The sequence below is a fragment of the Vanellus vanellus genome (assembly GCF_965231255.1).
Source record: "Vanellus vanellus genome assembly, chromosome: 3".
NCBI classification, from domain to species: Eukaryota; Metazoa; Chordata; class Aves; order Charadriiformes; family Charadriidae; genus Vanellus; species Vanellus vanellus.
In genome coordinates, this window is record NC_138907.1 from 39776082 (window position 1) to 39793450 (window position 17369).

Sequence of the window (17369 nt, forward strand, 5' to 3'; positions counted from 1 at the left end):
ACTTCCTGACTAGAAAGACAACATGACAAAAGCAGAAAGGTTACCACTTTTAAATCATTAGTTATCACTTTCTCTTTCTTTCCAGATTTATGGTGTGTGGTTTTCTCAACACTTGAGATAAAACACATGGGATTAAAGAAAAAAAAAAAAAAAAAGGAAAAAAGGGAAACAGTTCATATGATGCATTTCTAGTGTTTCTTCTTTTTGTGATTACATACGATAGTTATATGTTGCAATAGAAGTTTTTAAAAACTAAAAGTGATAAAACTACATTTGAAACCTAATACTGAGACATCTTGACAAAGAATTTCTCCTTCTACTTTATCCTGCTGACAGAAATTTGTAGTGAAACTGTTTGCATAAAATATATCTATAATATGTTTGCATAAACACTGTCAAAGCACAAACTAAAATATGTATTTTTCTAATTGCTTTTGGCCACATCTTTCAGATATCTTTAAAAGCAGGTATAACTGACAGCCTCCTTAAATACATGACTTCTAATACTACACAATACAGACAACAGCATTAGAATTTGCAATTGAAAAAACCCATATAATTAACCAAAGCCAAATTCAGACTAGAGATTGCTTTGTATTTAACTGTGGTCAAAATGCAATGCATACTCTAAACCAATTTTGATGCCAATGCAAAACTCTAAACGCAAAAAGTTAATTGTAAAAGTTTGTAAAAAACTGTACATAAAACTGCATAGAGAAACAGTAAAGTATTCCAAACAAAACTTTTAATGCAATAAACCTTACCTAGACGTTCTAGATACAGCTAAGTATATATGAAAAGGCTAATTATATCAAGCAGACAGACATTCTACCTTAAGAAAAGCATAATGGAATCTAATGTAATTTACCTCCATATACAATACCAAACTGACCAGAACCCAGCACTTCATCAGCAAATATTTGGTACACAGAGCTGATATCCTGATGCAAGAAAAAAAGAAATCACAAATATCAGGAGTAATCAAAATGTTCATAAGCATATTAGTTAGTACTGGCTAAGCTGTATTTACATTTGACGTTAATTAAACTCTGTAAAGGGTGCCACCCCTGAATGGAACGGAAAAACACAACAAACTTTTCCTGAAGAGGATCCACTTTGCTGCACTGCACACAAGGACAAACATTCATACGAACTAACAGCTGTGCCTGGTAGGTAGGTTACTTCTTGTATATAACACCAATTTTTTTTAGCTACAATACCCTGGTGTTGTTTTCTCATCCAGACACTGTTACTAACAATTACTTTGTAATAGCGAAGTAAATAAACACCATTATTATACAATGCATATGACTCACCACATTCTCCTGGACCTGAGAATTTGAAACAGAGATGCTTAGAGATAACTCTTCTGCAATAAAGAAAATAAAACTGAGTAAGTAAATAGGAAGTGCAGGGTTTTTTTGAGTAAAAAGGGGAAAGAAAGAAAAAAAAAAAGAAAAAAAAAAAAAGAGAAAACCTCCACTGACTTCTAACCCAGTCATGGTGAAACTATTTTTATTGATGTTCTTCAGAAACATCATACCCTGGAACTCAAATTTCACAGACTGATTTAGATAAACAAACCCTGGGAGTTTTTCTGGGATTATTTATCTATTTTTGTCATATCGTTGATTACAAAAATAGTAAAACAGTATGACTGTGTACACAATAGAGAGATGGAGAACCAGAAGCAATAGTGATGTGGCAATTGTATCAGAGTTCATTAAACTAATAAGAATTCTGGTAGCAATATAGGAAAATACAGGGAAGAGGATCAGGTAGATAGCCAAATGAATGTGGTTACTAATTTTCTGTGGCATCAAGGTACACAGAATTAATGCATAAGAAAAGGAAACAAATCAAGCAAAGCAAGTAATAGAAGACCTCATAATTAAAATAACAATAAACCCCATAATACAAACCACCTTGTTTCATGGATAAACCATAGAAGCATATCAATCTTTGGAATATAAGTGCACATAGGAAGTGTAATCTGCAAGTAAAAGTACCAGATAAAGAAACAGAATTTTTCAGCCTACAGCAGATGTTGAAATGAAATTTTCATTACAGGAATAACATCATGATGCATGGATAAGAAAAGATCCATCATGGAAGGCAGAAAACACCCTTTTCCTTTGACTTCCCAGACAGAGGTGAAACATCTCAGGCAAATGGACACCTATCATTTCTTAAGTTAACTTCAAAAAAAAAAAAAAAAAAAAAGTAGAACAATACACTATAGATTTACTAGCACTTTGAAGAGAGTCTTTATCAACCTAAGAGCAGCCTTGGGCTTTAAAAACACAATTTTATAGAACAAAGATGACATCTGTATCTGATTTTTGCCACCTGTGCTTTATCTCAAAGAAGGAATTTATAGACTTAAGATAACAACAAATACTAGTTCTCAAAGACACTCCAAATACTGCATCTGAAATATGAACTGGAATTACAGCCTTGCATAAGTCTACTGATTATTGACTCTAGTCAGGTCTGCATTGGAGTAACAATACAGAACACAAGGAAAGACAAGAACAAAGGCAGACAAAAAAGTTACTAAGGTCAAGACAAACTGCAGCAACGTTGAAACAAGGTAACTAGAAAGTGAAGGTACAGTTTTTGAAACTGTTTAAAGAGAACATACTGAACCCTTCTCCACAGATGGCTACAGAATACAAAATATCTGGTAAGTAGCGATTGCGTTACTCCTTCCAAATAAATCTACTTTTCTAGTGTTTGAAATGCTTAAGAATAAGGACTGAAAATTTGTCACTTCTGAAGAAATCAGTAATGCCAGGATTCAATATGTAATCTATACCAGGTAACATCTTATTAGTCTCCTCCTCATTTCAGCTTAGAAACATCCCACCCCAATCACCAGGTACATGCTCAGAAAGCACTCTTTCCCACAGTTCAGACTGGAAGATCATCCTCATTTCTAGCTACTTTCTGGCTAGAAAGTGATATAAATTGAATAGACAAAATATCTTATGGATATTTTGACACTACAAATTCCCTGCCGCTGCAACTATTTCAAGCACTTGCAATATATCCCTGCTCTTTTGGTCCTTTAATTTAAAATACCATATTTAAGGCTTTGGGGGTTTTGGTTTTTAAACTAAAAGTCTAATTTCCTTATAGGCTCTTGTGATACATTTCATGGCTCACAGTATGCAGGAAGGAGAGGGATGAACAGACATTTTGTGGGCTCTTTAGAGTTTAAAAACCAATCTGATGAGTTGTCTAAGAATAGGGGAACACCATTCCACAACTGATTGTAGTTTCTTATACTCCTACAATCCTAAACATGCTAAAATACTTCCTCTCTGCATCTACCCCTGAAGCTCTACTCTCTATCACTGTCAAGTTTTAATATAAAAATATTATTTATATCTTCAAAAACGTTGATTTTGGAAAAGGCAACTGCCTTTCCAAGTCACTCAGCAACAGTAAGCCTTCAGTTCTAGAAAACAAAGAGAGCTTTGGTATATAGATATTTGGAACTAAGAACTTGGTATCAAAAGTGGCATTTTATGTATGTATAAGGCCAGTTATGAGGTAACATCTTATAGGTATGTTTCTTCATTGTAATTAAATACAGATACCAGTATTGGCATTTCATAGCTTACCATTTCAGACCCTGGTTGTATTTTCAGAAAGTGCCTTTACCTCAGACTAGCATTTACACGTTCTTAACTGATGATACAGACTATGAGACACCAGAGCCAAGAAACTAATCTCAGAATCTTCTGCAGAAGAAAATTTCACTAAAAGATTAAGGAGTAGCTGGAAGATGAAAGCAAACTAAAGAATGAAAGCATAGATCTCAATACAGAATGCGAATGAATGCCACTGCAAAGAACAAGGAGATGTCTGAAGAGAAAGAGCACAATACATAGTTTAGTGGAGCCTTGATAATGAACATGATCCTACACCAGAGAAAAAGGGAGAACGGGTGCACAGAAGGCAGAATAGGGTACTTTTTATCACTACCCACAGCTCAGCAAAAGTTCTTTCCATCACTGGCAGTATTTACATCGCATCACTAACTCTTTTTCTTCTCCTTAGCTACTGACATCTCACAGATTTAAAAAAAATATATAGGGGATAACATCAAAAAGCATTCAAACTTAGTTCTTTCAGATTTTATATCTATCATCTGAATATTATTTTTTTTTTTTAAAGTACACTAGAAATATCTATGGTCCCTTTTTACATCCAGCAACTATGTGTGAGTTCTTAATGCTCCTATAATAAAGCTCTGCAATATGCTTTCATATTGTAAATCCGATTCTTAACTACTACTTCCTGCTATAACAGATTAAAGGATTTGCCCACCCTCCACAAACCTGAGTCACTTTTTAGAGACTTGTGGAAAATTATGGACCCAATTCAGCAGAGAATAGACAGACAATACTTCCCTCTAAATAAGCCCTTTTCTGAAAGGAATCTCTACCATTAACAGCTTCAGAATATGAGTAATAGTGCCTTGTCTCCCTGCTTACTGTGATCTTTTCCTTGTCCTGCAGCAGTGCAAACGCTAGCTTGAGGAGTGACTGGCATCAAAGCCTGACGAATGGCTTTCTCCCAGCCCTGAGCTACGTCAAGTCCAACTCCGGTGGCAGCAAGAACAGGACTGTGATGACTGCTGCCATTGTTTTCGCCAACAAAGTACACCATCGTGTCAGTGATGATCTCAAAACAGTATGGGTTGCTGCCCTGCACCACGTTTGAAAAATCTCGAGGCTGAGTCACCTGGAGAATTTCTGAAAGTGGAATCTCCTGAAGAAAAATATCAAAGGTTAAAAAATGAAAACACACATAATATTTTAATATACTGATATTCAAAACTTAAAAGCGTTTGCAAAGAAATCAAAGCAAATATATCAAAATACCAAAGCAACAAGCTTCACAACTAATGTCAAAACGTGCATGACCTTTGCCCACCCACATTTTTCTGAATTCTTCTATACAAGCCTAGAGAGACTTCCAGCTCCACCACAGTTCTCTCTATACAACTACTATTCTCTGCTCAGACAAGCTGCATTTATATTAAGCATGACACACGCCCCCACCCCATACAGTTGATGCACAACTACAGAATGACCATTTTCCCCCTGCAGTTTATACAGCTTAGCTAGAGAAGAACATGACAGGGGAAAAAAGTGAAACAAGACAACATTAAGAAGATGTGGTTATATAAGCTAGTCAATAAGCACTGCTTCACGTATCTGAATTGGTTTTGGTAAAGATTCTCTTGTATAGATATTAACTTCGACTGACTCTTCTACCTTGGCAGTGTAAGATCATGGTACAAGCAGTACTAGAGAACAGATCTGAAGGAAGAAATGGTTGCAAATTCACACTAGCTGGAGGAGGACATTCCGCATACATGGGAAGGTGTACGGGTGCACGTCACTTGGAAGAGTAGTGAACAAGCAGGTGAACACCAGGTTGGCATTAAGGGCATAAGAGACAGTAGCTGATTAAGATGAAGAGCGAATAAATGTAAAGGCAACAACTGTGAATGATTCTAACAGCAAAGACAAATAACCTGAATATTAAGCAGTTTAAAAAGGGGGGCGAAGGGGCAAGTCAAAGGACTAAAAGCAGTGACATAACGGAGCAACAAGCAAGGAACATATTTTACCAGCTGTGTTTTGAATGCACAGGGCAATACAAGTATCAGGGAGGTCTGAGAAGAGACTGCACTGGTCAAGATAGGGACGAAAAGGATCTGGGCAAGTTTAGCTGGGTGTACAGAGAAAAGGCTTGATCTTAGAGATGTTATAAAGGAAGAAGCTGCAAGATTTGGACCCCCACCTAAACATGTAAGACAAGAAAGGGAAAAATCCTGTTTATACATCGGAACATATTTTCTAAATATTCCACCGTTGAGCACATTACTATATTAACAATACACTAAACTCATTGCTAAGTTTCATTTATATAACGCCATGCTGCACAGTAAATTTCCCCCTATATCTTGGCTTGCAACTTTCAGTTGTACAGTTGGGAATAATTTAATTTTGGGAACCTCAAAATAAAATACATAAGCATGCAAACTTTTAGTCATTACAACACAAAAATCATAGCCTTCATTAGACTGGCGGCCAAACAAATTCCCTGGTAATTGTGAAGAAAGCTTAATATGCTAGGCAATTCAGGAGAACAGTACATGTAAAATGTAAGTAGAGACATACTCAAGGGGATTAGAACAGGAGCTGCAAGCAACTTCGCAGAGTTAGTCTCGGTCCTTCTCACTTACAAGCTTTGGCCAACAATTAACCTGTCACAGTTTTGATTAAAAAAGATGGGGAAATTGAGATAATAGTTATAGTGCTCACAAGTAGATTTTAGATCTATAAAGCACTGAGTAAATCAAGTGCAACATAATTATTACTCATCATTAATTACCTTATAATATTTTGTTCCAGATTCATTCTGAAATAGCGTGAGGCATTTGCTGTCCAGTCTCCAATAATGTCTTTTTCTCTATAAAATGCACAGTACAATAACGAAAGGAATTAATCACTTGTGCGGCTTTTGTTATCTGATTATTTAAATGAGAAATGCTTTAAATGACTAAGATAACCAGCTAGCGTTAATCTACAATCACATCTTAGACTAGATACATGAAAATATACACTTTGGGAATAAAGATTTTTTTAAACTCAAGAAGAGGCTCATAAAATTATTTCCACAAACCAGAAAAAAATATCACTTACCTTACAGTAATAGCAGTGACAATATCTACCTTGTACAAAAAAAAACAACACTTACCTACACAGGTTTCACTCCAATTGCATGTGCTCACAAAACCTGAACTATTTTAATTTAGTAACAATTCTGGGAGTCATGCTTTCTCCCTCTGTGCCCTCACACCAACATCGCAAGGGTTCAAGAGCTAAACAAGCCTAACAAGTCCTTAATTCTTTTGTCATCATAGAATTCTAGAAGGTCAAAAGCACACAGTGGCAAGACAGATTATGAGATTCAAAAGGACAGAGTATCTTGGGCGGGGGGGGGGGGCGATAAAAATCAAGACAGACTAAACAACCATTTTCTGGAAGTCTGCACCAATGAGAAATACCATCTCCACCAAAAAGTAACGTGAATTATGAATAACCTGTTGCACATAACTGTCTTATAATTTCAAGCAGAGGATCATTCCTCAAAACAAAGAAGCTTTTAGAAAGCTAATATGGCTGTATGAATCTAACTTATCTTCCCCCACAATACACAAAACCAAGGTGCTTGCCTAAGAAGGTTCAATTAAGAGGTCATTATTGGTAGCACTGGAAAAAAACCGCATAGTCTTTTTGGAGGATGCTTGCATACCCAAGGACATACAGTCAAAGCACAACTTGTTTTTCTACTGACACCAAGAGGAATAGTGAGTTTGGGGGTGGATGGTGTTCAATAATGCTTACTTTTAGACAGAGAGAACTGCTAGATGAATGGAGGACTCCCATATCTACACATAAAATATTTACAAACAACTAGATCATTAGAATAATAGCGTCAACCATTTCAGTACTCATAATTTTATAATGATTTCTACATTTTCATGTAGTTGAATAAAAACACCAATACAAACACTTAGTTCAACTGCTAAACAGAAAGAAGACATAAGCGAATTATTCCAAATTATCATCTCAGGAAAGCTGAAATCTTAAACATGCAATACATCTGAGACAATTTAGAGATGCTTCTATTTCTTAAAAGGGAGAAGAAGTACTGTTGAATCACCACATGAAGAATTTTGAATAATCTACAGTTTCTCGTTTGCACCAGATTTCTTTATAATGAACATCAGGGCTAAGTTCTTTCAAATGATACTGGAAATCAGAATATCTAAATAAAAGTAATAAAATACACTGGTTTAGAGAAATAGTTTAACTTAACATAGGAAGAAACTAAAGTCACTGACCAGATTGTCTCTACTAGTATAGTGGACCATCCATCCTTCCTTCACCATTGTACTGCTCTTCCTCTTTGTGTGCTTGATCGACTGTACAACTCTCATGAGAGGAATATTATTGCTTGTTGAAGGACTGAAAAAAAAAAAAAAAAAAAGGATAGAACAGTTAATATTTAACAAGTTAAAATACAACAGTACTGCAATTATACTGCTACTACACTTTTAGCCCATAATTTTCAGGAATAGGCACCTTTTCTTCCCATACAAATTATTTCATTGACAGATGAAATTGATAAGGTACTGAGCTCCCCCTAGGTCTTCTACTGCAAGTATTGCAGTACTTAAATTACTCCACGGAACACAGAAGAAACACACCGGAATGAGGACACCTACAGAAATCATCCTCTCTCAAAACAATTAGCTGAGACTACTGGTCTTCATCCAGCATAAAAAAAATAATTAGCATCAGCATTGCTATTCTCTTGTCTGTGTAAGTTGACTATGCTACTTCTTCATACTGTTATTACACTAATAAAGGTCCCTATTTAAGCGCACTTTCAATTTATGAGAATATCAACAGGGATGTGTTAATTCAAATTACAGTTGCACTAGGAAGTTTTATCAACGCTCAGGGATATTAACTGTCCTACAGACAAAGATTCGACAATCTCTAACATTCTGACAGTCATTAAACATACAGGTTTTAATAGCGCTGAAGATGGATTGAAACACTAAGTTGCCTGCTTAACACCGGAGCTCCTACACGTGGCACTAACAGAAACATTTGTAAACACAAAAAATCACACAGCTGATTCAAAACCAAAAATGTAAGGATGATTTAACATAGCACACAGTTACAGAGTTAGCTGCCACAGAATGCTGTACAAGCAAAAAAACTTTAATTGCTTCAAGTGCAATTAAAAAGTAAATGGAAAAATCCTACCTAGAGGTGGAACACAGAAAAGATGCTACTTCCAACTCAGGAAGTCCTTGAGCTATAAATCACTGAAAGTTGAGAAGGTATCACTATATGCTCTTCCTTACTTATTTGCTATTAACCACCGAGCTAAAATGACCTTTGGCTTGACCTAATACATCTGGTCTTATGTCATTAAGAATGACTTGAGAAAATCAGGATGACACTATTCAGAATAATACAGAAAGTAAGAAGACCAGACTTGATTAAAGGAACTATGTAACAGTTATCAGATAGAAGACTTCAGAAAAATCATATTCAAGTTTAAAAAAATAAAACTTTCACCTAAAATGCAGATAAACTATGATGTAAATATTAAAATATCTCAAGTAATTCCTTTTAAGTCAAAACATGTGTAACAGTAACTAAATTAGGTTAAAGTTACAAAGATCATAGTCATGAAGATCATAGTCACGTCTTACCCATGTGAAGTTAAGCCACAAATCATGCTTTGATAATCTGGCTTCATTTCTTTGATAAATCTGAGCACAGCACTTTTTCCAATTAGAAGCCACTACATTATTTTAATTTATTTATGTTTCAGATTTGCTTGGGACAGGATAACTTTACAAAGCATTTTCACGTTAAAAAAATACAAACGAAAAAACAACACTTTAAGCAGTAATACTGGGCTAACTGGAAGTGTTTTACTCAAAGTTTTACTTAACAATATTGAGGAAAGTACATCCAGAGCAAAGAAATCCACCTTATGACTTACCTGATGGTTTTGACAGCTTCCTCATCTTTGTCTGCATCAAGGTCAGATGGATCCATAAAGAAGATTTTGTCCTCTGGAGGAGAAGGCTCTTCAGCATCATCTAGACCCCGACTCCCATCACTGTTCATTTCACTGCTATCAACTTCCATTGGCATGTCCAAGTCCTGGCCTGGGCTAGCAGGTTCTGGAAACAACACAGGATTCAGATATTATTTCAAATACACAATTTTAAAAAAAGATAAAGAAACAAAGAAAAACCCCAAAGCTCCACAAAATTTCTTCTTCAGTTCACATTTATGCAAGTAAACATGAAAGTACAATCAGAATATACAAAATCCTCGAGTTTTTGCTAAAGATGTAGTGTGCTAATAAACATCAATTTGTCTTTGCTAAATGCCAAGGCAAGAATGACCCAACCAAAACAAGAATCATATTGAAAGAAATGGAGTGAAAAGCTTAAGGTCTAAATGTAAATATCATTAAGCAATTCTATTCCACAAGTAATCAGTGCAAAGTAACCTTTTGATGGCTAGAGATGACCCAGAGAATTATGCCTGTGGAAATGAAATTCTCTGTCAACAGAAACCCAACTCTGTTCTCACTGCCCTTGTACTCGATAAAAGAAAGAGAAAAAAGGGAGCTTTGGTATTGCAGGAAAACAGAAAAGCAGAACAAATCACACTCGCATCTGACTCTCCGCTGGCAGAAGTTTAAAGTTTCCAAAAGCTGTACAACTTGCACCATGGAAAACTAAGAAATAAGACATACCTTAAAAATCTGTAGCCTTTTTTTTTTTTTTTTGTCTGAGAGTTCAATTTAAGGGTGGGAGAAAGAACAAAAAATTAAACACCTTATGTCCATGGAAGAATTGTCTCAAACTGTAGTTCCCAAACTGCATGCTCTAACACCTTAGCATCACAAGCGTGGTGAAAGCAGGCTGCAGCAACAACATTTTGCACATTATTGTTCATGGCCACAAATCTCATGACCCAAGCAGGAGCCTTGGAGCTGGAGAAGGCAGGCATGAACGGATGGGATATATTGTGCAATGGCAAAGGACCCGCTGGCTAACAAGGCTGCTGCCCAGGCCTCTGAATTAGGTTGCACAGTTAGGAGTGGTCTGCTGTATGTCATGAATTTTATTCCCCTCAAAAATATGCATGCTTCCTCATCTTTGAGGAAAACAAATACATTTAAAAATATAGATTTCATGGTGAACAATGAGCAGACTGATCCCAACAGATGTTTAATTTTTGTATATTGAGAAGGCGTCTTGATTTTTGTATTTTCCTTGAATATTCTCAAGCGAAGCATACTGCACTGGCCAGGACTGATTAAGTAAAATTAAAGTCATCGGAGTATAAGTTTTACAGTGAATCTTTTTAATTGTCAGCGATCTCAGGTGAAAAAACTGAGAAGATAAAATAAAAAGACACAAAATATTCAAAGATGAGGGAACCAAAAGGTATTTGAAAGCATGTTTCTCGTCTTACCTCCATTGAAAATCACTTCTCCGAGACAGTCTCTAGGTACTTTAGATGCACAGCGTTTGTGACAGTTGAATCTGCAATCTATAATAGAAGATAAGCCCATGATACCAGAATCTTACTCTTACTCAGACACTAACATTCTATCATTCACTACTTCCATACATTCTTCATTTCAGACTCATACATTTGCACATAACTGAAGACAGCACCAATGAGGTCACCTCCAGAAGGAAATGAACAATCTTGTCCTGATGTCACGTGTTGATTTGCCCCACCACTATTTATTATGTCAGCACTTCCCCTTCCAGTACAAAACAGTTTTCTACTTCTCTAGCTTTCTCTGTAGTTACTTTTTCCATTATGATGTAATTTTTCCCATCCTCTCATCTGTTCCACACCCTTTTTTCCATTGCTATATGATTTAAATGTCTCATCTCTATCATTTTTCCCCACCTGCTGCCTAAGACTTGCAGCCATCAGAGCTTCTGGGATGACATACCTAGCTCACAGAGCAAATATGCTCTGTAGTAAATCCCCAAGTCCAGTTCCCCTGTCATTCAGATCACAGATTTGGATGAACACTGAAGCTCCATTTCTCCCTGCTGACACAGGGCAGATGGAATGATGTCAGGCCAGAGCTGGACATAACGTGGAGATGGAATCTAACCTGGATGTGTGCCATTTCTGCATCCAAGGTATCAGATGCAGCCTACTGAACAAGTCCAGCACAAAACATTAGTGGCATTAACAGGAATTTCCATTATTAGCAGCTTCACTGTAATCTTCAACTCTGAATCAACATCATGAATTTAACAACTCCCTGCTGCCCCCACAACTTTTTCAAACTAATAATCTAGCCCTTTTCTGCTATCCAAAGAAAGCTCATCGTGCTTTCCTTTTAAGCCCAGACAGGAGAAAAAATATTTTCTCCCCGTTTTTAGTAGCAGAGAAGCCAAACCCTAGAGCAAAATACAATCCTGTTCAGCTTCTGAGTGCCTAAGAGGAAGCATCCTAGGGGGCCAATGAACTGTCCTTTCTATAGTGGCATTTTCAGTCCATATTATGGAATATGGTTACTTTGCTATTTTGAAGGAAGCTGGAAGAAACAGAGACATTTCAAATCCTACCAGGCAACCAGAAAGACTAAGGGTGAGTCAATCCTAATAAATTAAACTTCATCCAGAAACATTCTTGGGTACTGCAATGCAACTCTCTAGTCTAATAAACAGTCAGAATCATCCCCTAGCATGCTTTTGGCCCACAGCATTAGCACAATCTTAAACAGTTCCCAGGTCTAGTTAGTAAGTCAGAGCATCCCATGAAATTGTTCCCAACAGGCAGTCTGCATACAGCCACTCGGGCTGGGATGGTAAGAAAAGTTGTTCATGAACACAGGTCATTTTGGCACAGTTGACCTCAGTGTCCAGGAATGTTCCTCGGCACATTTAACTTATTACCACAAATATAGTCTTAGCATCCCAAAGATCATCCTCAGAGTCCGAGCAGAAGCCTGGATGAATTCAAGAAATCCAGGGCTCTTACGAGTACTCAGGAACATGTGACTGCTGAAAGACCCCAAGCTTTGGGAATGTGCACAAGGAAGCTGGTGGGAAACCTTAAGAATCTGTAGGAGAAAGCAGTATGAAAACAATTTGACTGTTTGATATCAATTCCTGATATATTAAAAATACGTATAGGATCATACTGCATAAACGGAGGCCTATTAATATACTTATTTCTGTCCTGTGTGTATACATAACATTTCTCTAGGTGTTTTCCATACATAGATGCTATTTTTAACCAGTGTCACTCATTTTCCTGAAACTGATGTGGTAGCCCCATTTCTTCAGCTGGATATACAGTCACAACAACTGCATATGGTCAGTAGCATCTATATGTTAAAACTGCAAAGCACCTTTTTCAGGTTTCATTATTTATGTATTATATGTATCCAAGAGACACACTGACTAGAAAAAAAAAAAAAAAAATCAAAACCAGTTCAGGATGCAGACTTCAAACAGGTTACAAAGACTGCAAATTATTAAGAACAGAAATGAAGGATAAAACTACTTCCTTACTTACATCAGCTGGTAGTATTTTTAGTCAAAAGAAAGTTATCAGAGCTATAAGCTTACAATTTTTGCTCTCTTCTACTAAAGGAAATTGAAAGTGTATTAAGGGATCTTTTTCAAAATGTTGATTGACCTTTGGCACTCATGTTTGACAAACTCACTGCGAGCAATGGAAAGTCCTTTCCATACTAAAGTTTAGGATTCCTGACTACAGTTTTCTTTCCTGCAACAAAGGTGATGGATCTGCACTATCCAGCAATAAAGAGCCAGCAGATGAGCACAATGTCATAGTTATGCCCTGGGAACTGCACAAAAGAGTGAGAACTGAAGTCATGCCTCTTAACATATGCTAAATAAAAACCGTGCAGCTGATGAAGCCTAAGCTAGTTCAGGAAAGGCGCCTAGCTGTATAAATTTTTTCCAAAAGACAATAACCAGTATTCTGTATTAGAATAACATAATGAAAACTTACAAATTCTTTAGCGATGAGTCTAGAAGGCAGACACTGAACAAAGGGAAGTATTTCCCATTTATAGTAATTTAGAATTATCCTTCTAGAACTAAGGTGTTCCCAATCTACGTGTGATTAAATCTTATTTTTCATAAAAACATACAATGTACAGTCTATTAAAATGAAAGTGAGGGCTGTTGTAATCCTCTCAAAAGTATGCAATTTTTCAAAAATTATACTGCCCCATTTCGCAGTATACAACTTCCTAGCAATCCAAACATAAATTGAGATCAGTTTTAAATATAAGACCTTTACTGAAATTTATCGCTGCAGCTGAAAATTAGATGTTTACCTTTACACTGCATTCCTTGGCGAAAAAGACCCTTGAGCAGCCGTTTGCAATACTGGCATATGGTGGGACGAGTGTAAGAGTGAACAGCAAAGGTGTGTGGAACCTTCACTCTGCAAAGCACCATCTTTTCCATCCAGATGGGACGGCCACTCCAGGAGGGAATCCTCTTACTAGGTTCTGGACAGCAGCGCTGGAATAAAGAAGGTATACATGGTTTGCACCAAAACAGTTCTACTTTAGGAAAAATAAATAGATTTAAAAAAGAAAAAAAGTAGTCAGCAGGGCTGGAAGGGAAGTGTTGGCTCAGCAAGTGACAGGGTAAGAAAGCAACTTGGCCAAGAAGCTTTAAGAGGATATTCTGATATGGTAAAACAAAACCAAGAAAACACCAGATGAAAAAGCCTTGCAGAGAGCAGGAAAGTATATATGAATCTTTATCTTCACAGAAGCTAAAAATTCACTCTTATGACATATTTTTTAAGCAACCTGGCAAGGTTCACAGATAGCACATACAGACGCCCCATGTAGGGGATAAAATGGAAAACACTGGAGGTAGGCAAACCAAAATCCAATCATTACCTCAAGCTGTAAGTTTCAAAAAGCAAAGTACACCATACCTAGATAGCTTATTAAGTTAAGCAAAAATATTTAGAAAATTAAAAAATAATTTTAGAAATTAAACCTCCCAAGTAATTTTTGAAATTAAGTTAAAACAAAAACTTTGGCAATTATAACAAAAAAGACTTTGAGTATCATACTAAACATTCAGCATAATAAATTTACAGTTACCTACAGCTACAGAAAAATGTAAAGGAACACAGACCTGTACATCTGACCTAAAGTATTTGAAGAATGCCGAAAGATGAACCAAAAATATGATAATATATTACTGATCATCTAGGCCAAGTATTCAAAATCAGATAGTAAAGAAGAGGTGTCAAAGAGTTACTAAACACACATGTAGAAATCAAAGTTAAATTCCATGAGAGGAGAGATGCTTACAATTCTATGTTCACTGAATAAATCTTACCAATAGTTATAAACATCAGGATAAATATTTTTCATGACTCAAGAGTAGGCTTCATACCCTCTAGCTAAAAAAACATTATGTTCTTGGACTAGACAATCCATACAATTTATATTTTAAACTACAGTAAGAAGGTAAGAATTGTTATACTGTAAAGTAATAGAATTAGATAAGTAGGAAAGACTAAGTGTCAAAAGCACTGCTTTTACCCCATGGTGAAAGCAGCAGTGAACAAACGGATCTAATCACCACCTGCCCTGTCTTAACATCCCAATATAGTTGTAGTATAACCAATAACCTCTCAGCAATCCTCATAACCATTGTAACAAAGAACTATTATGGATGATGGTTTTTACTGTAAGACCTTCATCCCCTACACTCTCCTTGACAGGCCTTGGGGTTTTTTTAGATTAACTCTGTGAAAAGCTTAACAGCATATCAGGAACACTCTCTGCTCTTCCATCATAAAAGCTTACAATTTGTACTGCTTTAGCCAAGTAACTATTCTATACTGATATCATAATTACAGAATGAATCTGTATTACAAAGAAGGGAAGGTGTTTTATCATTCCCGAAACCAAAGTTCTCAGAGTTCATATAACCATGAATGAATGACAGGCTAATAACAAAATTATACATAAGAGTTATAATTTACTTCCCATTTCATTTCTCACAGTAATAATAGTTATCAGTGAGTGTCACAGTCTAAGACTCACCAGATTTAAAAATGAACTAAAACCAATCATAACGGTTAAGATCAACTCCTTTGTACTCATTATGAGCCACTTGCAACACTAGTTAGTTCCCCAGAGGTTAAAGCATTAAAACCAGAAATTGCTTCCGCTTTCACACTACATACTTCTTCAGAGGCAGAGGATGTGTATTCAGCTTGTGCTGGTCTTGGAACTGAAAGCCCTGCTCCTGGTAAAGACACGTTAGATAGACGTCTCTTTCTCACTCCACTGCAGTTATTTGGAATCTTGAAGGCACATCGCTTATGGTAGTTTAACCCACAACCTGAAAGAGAAGTTTTTTAGATAAAAAAACCTCCCAACATTCAAAGTAACAAAAATAGTACTAATATTTTGATAAAGCAGTTAAAAAGATGATCCAGGAAAATGGTAAAGACAGAAATAGATTGTTCTGTTAAATTCTATTTTAGTGTTCTTGATGTGATCCACAGAAGCACCTTTTTTTGCACTACTTGCTACTATATACTGGTCTCTAGTAAGCCCAGCTCTAGAAACAAGGTCTGAGGCCCTGAAGCAGCTAACAGCCCTCCTCACTTCTCCCCCCACCAGGAGGCTTTCATCACTCCTTCACTTTGGAGCACCAGAGCCAAGAAGCAGCCAGCAAGCAGGCAGCGTCAGTACCTGACAGCAGGCTGCAGAGTGCTCCGCAGCCAGCTGGATGAAGGCCATAAGGAAAGGGATTCCCCTTCGGGAGTCTCTCCAAAGTATGTGCTCCTTTCGCAAAGAACACAAGCTTCTAAGCTAGCTATTTTTTTCAAAGTGGGAAACAAGAATGCTTCTTAAGTCATTTGTCTAAGGTCACACACAGTTTGTGTTAAAGCCAGGATCTGAACTCAGGTTTCCTGACACATAACCCCTTCCAACTCTATGAAATACTACGTTTATCACATGCTAACATATCAAACAAGGTACAATTTCCTCTCTTCATCTTGTATAGATAAAGATAATAAGATAAGATGAAGACAATAAAAATACACTAAAAATCACAGACTTACCTTCACATTTTAATCCTTGTCGTACCAAACCCCAAAGCATCTCTCCGCAGTAGTCACAAAAAGTAGGAGCCTTGTAGGAATGCACATAAAGTGCATGAGGACGAATCTGGAAGTCTTCAACTGTAGCCAAAGCTTTTAAAAAAATTGCAGTAAGTTATCGTTCTTGCCACAGGATCAACAAGGATTTTACTGTATACCATTTAAATACACATTTAGATTATTACATAGTTTTCAGTAAGCTTTTCTATTGAGGAAAAATTCCATTGGATTGTTTAGGCTAATGGCCACAACTAATCCAGTATGAGTCACAATGCTGAAAACCTCACTAACTTGAGAAGGCAAGTAAAACTAGCTTTGCTAAAATCAACTTAACAGTAAAACATTTGAAAGAGCAACTTTATTTTCAAGCTGTTCTGTAACCTACAAAATTTTCAAATGAAGGACAGTTCTACAGGTTAGATGTTTGTCTTCTAAAGGACCTTTTCAGTAAAAGCTTATTAGATTGAACTCTGTGTGTATCAAAACAGAACTGTGGATAGAAGTTCCACGGAACACTGGAAACTTCACTAGTAACGTTCTTTTTCTTAAACAAGCCTAGATATATTTCAATGA

The 17369-nt window shown here is 36.5% G+C and overlaps 1 protein-coding gene across 1 annotated transcript in view; it reads right to left on the minus strand.

The window, feature by feature from the left end:
* The window catches only part of PRKD3 (protein kinase D3), a 41329-nt gene that overhangs the window by 10488 nt on the left and 13472 nt on the right, over positions 1-17369 (minus strand). Inside the window, exons 3-12 of the mRNA XM_082481712.1 lie at positions 16758-16889; positions 15870-16027; positions 13984-14173; positions 11112-11189; positions 9619-9802; positions 7934-8057; positions 6418-6495; positions 4506-4782; positions 1317-1369; positions 869-941 (exon numbers count right to left, since the gene is read on the minus strand). Coding sequence (XP_082337838.1) covers positions 869-941; positions 1317-1369; positions 4506-4782; positions 6418-6495; positions 7934-8057; positions 9619-9802; positions 11112-11189; positions 13984-14173; positions 15870-16027; positions 16758-16889 — 1347 coding nt within the window. The remainder of the gene's footprint in view (positions 1-868; positions 942-1316; positions 1370-4505; positions 4783-6417; positions 6496-7933; positions 8058-9618; positions 9803-11111; positions 11190-13983; positions 14174-15869; positions 16028-16757; positions 16890-17369) is intronic.